Consider the following 7,031-nt stretch of genomic DNA (forward strand, 5'->3'; position numbering starts at 1 on the left):
AAAGTGACCAGTTGCCAAGTTTTTGAAAATATTGACATTATTGTTATTTGAATCAGTAGGAAGTGTTCATGTTTTCATGTACAAACTTGGATAGAAGCAAAGCAATGCAAACATAAATCTTATTTTTGATTTATACTAATAAAAACAATTTGTAGAAATTCACAGAATAAAATAAGATTGTTGTACTGTTACCTGTATTGCAAGTGAAGACCTCTTTAATATTTAATAGTTTTTATTTCCTAGAACCAGAATCTTCTTGAGTTTTAATAAATGTGTTCAATATTTAATCCAGTTTATCAGTTTATGCTTACTGATCCCACAACTTAAGGCTTGTTACTATCAAAATAGTTTAATATAGGCTTTAAAACATGTTTGCTATAAATAAATAAATTATATTATTACTGCATTGCGTAATTAAGCACCTAAAAGCAAATTTCTTAAAAATGCAAAGATGTTGCATCTATTTAGTTAAAATATGAATAAAAAGAAATGAGAAGTATATCAGTAAGTTTGTAAAAAATCTGAAGCTAAATATTGCACTGAATTCAAAGCTCAGGTATTGAAGATTCTAGATGACACATCATTGCATGGTACACATTATTTTCTCAGTTTGGAACTTCCCACACAAAACATAAATAACAACAACCCCAACAAAATATTTATAAAAATATATTTCACAAAGTAGTAAACAATACAGGAATTTTTCTTGATACAGTACATGGATTAAATAAACATACAAGTATATAGCATCAAAGCAAAGTAGAAAATTAATATGGTTTTGCGTGGAGTACTATATTTATTATACAATATCTACCTCATAATACCAAATTTTATTAGAAATTGTCTATGCACGCAGCTTCCAGTGCTAATTGTGTGCAGCAGCTACTGTGCATAACACATTAACTAAATAAAGGGCTAGTAAACTAAGCAACAAAACTATATATACATATGTATACTGGATTCTGACCTAATATGCAACAGAGAACTATGAGAGTGGCCCTAGTTCTCTAGTTATACAGTGTAAGGCGTGGCTGTCTGAAGTTGTTGAAATTAAATATTCACATGAACCAGTTTTTCCAACTCTAATGCTTTATCACACTTTGTGTAATAACACCATCAATTATTGCGAAGTGAAATTCAGTAGGCATGAATGACATCGTCTGTGCCAAAATAGTTAACCTTTAAGACATAGTTTTAAGTGTACACATTATTTAATATGTTTTTCCAACTGCAGTAAAAACAGGTTTCCAGTGATATTTTTTTAATCATACTAACTTTACGTCTTTCAGAAATGGATATCTATTCCAGGAAGAAAGCTATTCAAAATAAGTTAATGTAATGAAATTTAGTTCCAAGCCCATATTAAGTACAATTAGAAACTTAGCAATGCAGGCTATGAACTCAGGCTTAGGGGAGAATAATTCTAACAAGTAAAACATTTAGCCACAGAGTACATTTGACAGTCTGTTTCAGGATGATAACATGTGCCTATAAAATTAAGAACCAACAAAAAAGAGACAAATTTAACATTCAGACGTAGAATTCTAATTGAAACTATTGATTTATAAACATGTATAAAACTGTAATATCGTCTCAATACTGGAACATACTAGAGCATGTGAATATTTTAAGGCTTGGCAAAACTTGTAATGCCAAGATAATACTTTAGTTGTATAATCACCAAATTGGTTCACTTACAGCTGATAGTCACTGCACAGAATAAGCCAGCAGATATCAGAGTCATTTCTATCCAGCATTGTGATGAAGACCAAATATTGCTTTTATTTCATGTGGCAGGATTGTTGCTATCAAACTGGTATAAAGTTGAGGACTACACATACCTGGCAGGAAGCACTGGTTAGCAACAATATCCTGCTTGTCCATTGCAAGAGTAAACATTCACGTCTGTATTTCTCCATCTAGACTACCAATCATCCAAAATGCCATCTTCAGAATGGTCCTAGTGAGTACCAAATATCCACATATTTCTAAAAATTCGACAGATCTACTTCATACTCCACAGGACTTGAAAACCTCCTAACATATAGTTTTTGGTTCAACATTACAATGTAGTAGGTTGTACTGATGAATGTTCCTATATTTGTTTTCTAAAAAGAGTGGCCACATTAGCCTCATCTAATGATAGCAACCCTAAAATATTACATAACCTTCAGTCATAGTAAAAATATTTATTTAAGCCAGTGTCAAGTTTCTTTGTCACTTTCCCCAACTGAATATAGCTCTCCAAGTCTTTTGAATCTTGGACCCCATTCACTGAGATAGTCAAAATTCTGGTCAGAGTCTGATGTTGAGGATTCTATTGAGCTAAGTGAACCAGCCACTGAGCCTCTTCCTTCATAGCCATAGATCTGTATAGAGTCATAAGGAGGAGCAGTGGGGTCATTGTCTGCTTCATGTAGTCGTACATTGATGAATTCATCAACATCAACACCATTTGGGGCAGTTGTAAGTCCCTGTCTTGGCATAAACTGAAGATCTGGCTTTATATCTTTCCGAGGCAGAAAACCATTTACACCATCTGGATTTTGTAAAGTAGCGATATCAAAAGCCTCAGTGTCTTCTTCTCCTCCACCTTCATCATCATAGCGAATTATATTTTCTCGAACATCTTCATCATCTTTTATAATAAGTGGCTCATTTTTATGTCGTCTTAGGGTAACAAAAAGTACAACAATCACTGCAATAAATAAAAGAAGCTATAAGTCTTATGAAGACAGCAGCATATTAATTTGCTTGTCTATACTAGCATGGCAGCTTCAGTTACAATAATCATAAATTAATTTGCATAACAGAGACATCAGAAAGTCTGTATTGTTCTACACACAAAATAATGATAGTAGAAATATTGCATTTTCTTTGTAAATTGAAACATAAATTTTACATTTTATCTTTCCCAGTGTTTTCTTTCTTTAACACCATGCCCATTGAAAAGTATTCTCGTACATTCAGTGTTAATTCAGTGTTATTTTCAATGTTACTAATATTGTGCATGTGGAAATTACCTTAATTGTTCATATCATCTCAATATCAGGTATAATTCAGAATAATTTTTCTATTTGTGGTATATGTTCTAATGCATTTCTTTATATGGAAATATTACTTAAATGAGCTTGCTTAGTGCAGTTGTGATTGAAGACAAATAATGGACAGAAATAGCAAAGAGTAAAAATTATTACTTAAGGGAATGCATTGGTGACTTAACTCACCTAAAAGTAAAATAACACAAGCTAAAATAGCTATTAAGGCTCCCATGCTAAGGCCAATAGGGAGGACATATGCTTCAACATTGCAGGACTGAACAACACCTTCACTGCTGCAGCCACACACACGAATAGTGAGAGTACTGGTACTGCTCATGGGTGGATTTCCATTGTCACTGATCACAATAGGCAAATAGTACACTTCTTGCTTCTGACGGCTGAATCCACTGTGTTTGGCCAAGACACTTATGGAATTATCTGTAAAATAGAGACAGAAGTAGAAATAGAAGAAAAAGAAGTATACCTTTTGATACCACTATGAAAGACTTAGCAGCTAAAATCTGGCTCTGTTCTTGCACAAAACCAGTATAAACTACATCCCTAAATGTGAACAATGTTGTTTTCTTTCCTTACTCTCTCTTCTTCCATTACTTCCTTACTTCTATCAAATTATCTTCCTTGACTTTCTCTCTAAATACACCATAAGACTGTTTTTCCCTCAATTCATATTGCGATTCTTATTTGTGATAGACTAACTTACATTTAATTTCTCTACAAATTGTCTACAATTTCTGTAAATATTAAATGAATCAATTCTTAACCAATGCTTTATATTATGTCTAATTAGTTATAATTATTTAAAATGCAGATGTTTGTTTTATTTTTGAAGACTATGAAATTATTGTTCTTAAAATGGTTTGTAATAATCTGGATCGTTTCTCAACAGGCCTTCACTATAAATGGGCTTCTACCCAATCTGCCTTTCTCGGTAATCAAATGCCAATAACTAAATAAATAAATAAATAAATAAGTTATAAATATAAACTCAGACAAAGAAAGATATGTAAACCATAAATAACAGACAACTTTGTGATATGAAATCACTAATGTTGACTTTTATATCAAGGAAATTAGTTTATGTTCTGAATATTCTTTTTTGAATTTATATTGCAACAGTAAAATTCCAGCTGTTGTAGGTAATCTCATTACACCTATAGTATCATAAAATTCAGGGAGCAACTATGGGAATGTAGTATTTGTGAAAATAGGATTTTTTTGGGCAAACAAAATTCCTTGTTTTGTGTGTGTGTGTGTGCATGTGTGTAAACTCCCACCTCACCTGGCATGTAAATGACTGCGAATATTCATTCCTACATTTCTTTGATATACGTACACATACACACACACACACACACACACACACATATACATATAATGGCTATATATATATATATATATATATATATATATATATATATATATATATATAAGCAAATCAGCAGCGATAGAAAAAGAGAAATTGCTACTTTAATGTGATAAAATTCCACAGACTGTGGTTTCACCAAACAAAAGGCTTCGTATATAAAGAAGTTCTTAGAATCACATGACCATGTTCAAGTAACATACCTAGATGTAAACATCACTAAGATAAAATATATACAAAGTTTACACCTTTTCAAAGAAGATAGTGATGATAATCACGTCTTCTTGACTCTCTATATATATCAATATATATGTCTATGTATCTTTCTATATATATATCTACATATCAATCTATATATATATGTGTGTGTATGTGTGTGTGCGTGTGTGTGTGTGTGTGTGTGTGTGTGTGTGTGTGTGTGTGTGTGTGTATATATACACATACATACATACATATATATCAGGTTTTTTTTTAGTCAAAAAAATTATACTTGAGGTTGGACTATATAAAACAAAGTTTTACTTTATACTCTGAAAAATATATATATTAGCCCAGTTGGGTTTGCAGATTCAAATAATGGAAAATGAGCATTCCTTTTTGACCACATTTGTGTTTCAGTGTTAGAATTTTGTATGTCTGGATTTTGAGAGGGGCAAGCACTGTCATACTAATGTAAAGGTGTTTTAGCAGAGATAGTTGTTTGAGTTTTCAGATTAATGGTTAGTAAACATTTTATATCTTGTTATATAGAACTTGCACAGATAAGTATTCATTATCAGACCCTCTGAGCCAATGCAAGTCATGTTTTTAGCATATCATGAGGAATAACTCCTAATGACATTAGAGCACTGAAGTGGAATGAACAAATTCAGATAAATTGTCTTAAATCACTGACTTGCAATCTTAAATATTGGTTAATGTATAGATGCCCATGATACCTGGGATCCAAACAGGTTTGGGGCCATAGCTAGGCTTGTAAGACCCTTAACAGTCATTAGCCTAGTAACATCCTATAAACCTATACCCACTGGAGATACAGAGAGTTGCATGCCACTTTCTGAACCTCAAATAAAGTATATGGATACATATTTATGTTTAAGGAATTATCACAAAGACCACATTATGTTGAGTACAACGAGTACTGTTTAATCTTTGATCCTAGCCATGAGTGCTCTTCTCAGTACCCACTACATGATTAGAATTGTCTTCTTCTATAATTCAGAGTTACATGTATTGGTAGTTAAGCAAATTACTTTTATTAGATCAATTGCTCCTACTACTATTGAAACTGTCTGTGTCTCCTTCACTATTTATGCTTTTAGAAATGTTTCATACTGTTTGATATTTCAGATATGAGTAAAAGTATCTTCATTCACAAAGCCACTTACGTAACAAAACTGATGCAATTAATGGCTAACATCAGCATTCATTTGGAGTCTTGGCTTTTCTGCTGCTCACTCAAGCAATGACAAATCAGTGTTCTATTGTACACAAGGTTCTGTTATGTCATGTAAGACAAAAGCGTGAGTAGTAGAGATTATTAGTAGAAGAATAAATGTTTAATATGGTTGCTCTGTGTTGGAAGTTTAATGTGTACTATTAGACAAAAATCAGCTAAAAGCAGTACTTGCATATTAAGCCATTTTACTAATGTAGCTGATGCTGGGCCTCATCACTTGTTTTTAAAAATATCAGGCTGATTTCCATTCACCTACAGCATTGCATACCTACTTTTATTTTTCTGCTTTCAGTACTAAACAGTAACTGCTCCCAGCCATTAATTAGTGAACTAATCCTAAACTCTCTTCAGTCACCCTGTAACAGAACAGTATGTTGACACAAGTATTCTGACTAGACACCCTCATTTATTCTCACCACATGTGAAAATGTTTTTTTTTTCAAAAGCTGCAGAAGCTGTTGTAACTTAACCACCCCCAAATGCTAACCTCAGCATATTACAATATCTCTTCTCCATTTAGCAGACCCACTTGGATCACCGCTTAACCACAGCCTGAGAACTAGCAATGTTCTGGTAGAATGGAGGACAGAAACAGTAATCCCTCTGCACAAAGGGGAACCATCAACTGACCCTGGGTATTATAGGCCCATATGCTTGACTAACCGCATGTGCAAGACCATGGAAAGAATCACTATAGACCTTATTAACAAGGACATAGGTAATCTCCAAACTCTGGACCCAATCCAGTTTGAATTTGTTAAAGGTAGATCATGCCTGTTAAACATGGCTGACTTCTTCGAGAAACTCACCATGGCCCTAGGTGAGTGCTATGGTGACCTGGCCTAGTGAAGGCCTCAGGTAAAATCTCTCAATTGGGAAATAACCCCTACATTACCAGATGGGTAGCCAGGGGCACACCGACAGGACACATACTATCAAAGTGGGGTGACTTCATCTCTAGCAAACGACCAGTCACCAGTGGCATACCACAGGGTTCTGTGATGGGCCCCTTACTGTTTGGAATTTATTTCTGAAAAGTTCAGACAAATTAGAATGGTCTGTGGGTACAAATTTCACAGACAATTGCAAATTGGGAGCAATCACTGAGTCCCCCACTAAAGTTAATATCTTGCAGACAGAGTTAATG

General features: G+C 33.6%; 1 protein-coding gene across 2 annotated transcripts in view; it reads right to left on the reverse strand.

The window, feature by feature from the left end:
- Positions 1–214: 214 nt before the first annotated feature.
- Positions 215–7,031, reverse strand: part of CDH8 (cadherin 8) — a 1,490,460-nt gene continuing 1,483,643 nt past the window's right edge. Inside the window, exons 11-12 of one of the 2 annotated variants that reach the window (XM_044081815.1) lie at positions 3,228–3,479; positions 215–2,698 (exon numbers count right to left, since the gene is read on the reverse strand). In XM_044081815.1, coding sequence (XP_043937750.1) covers positions 2,205–2,698; positions 3,228–3,479 — 746 coding nt within the window. In that variant the 3' untranslated portion in view covers positions 215–2,204. The remainder of the gene's footprint in view (positions 2,699–3,227; positions 3,480–7,031) is intronic. The other variant, XM_044081816.1, reaches the window with a different exon arrangement.

Source organism: Protopterus annectens, chromosome 8.part1, assembly GCF_019279795.1.
Source record: "Protopterus annectens isolate FY-2018-M chromosome 8.part1, PAN1.0, whole genome shotgun sequence".
Lineage (NCBI taxonomy): Eukaryota > Metazoa > Chordata > Ceratodontiformes > Protopteridae > Protopterus > Protopterus annectens.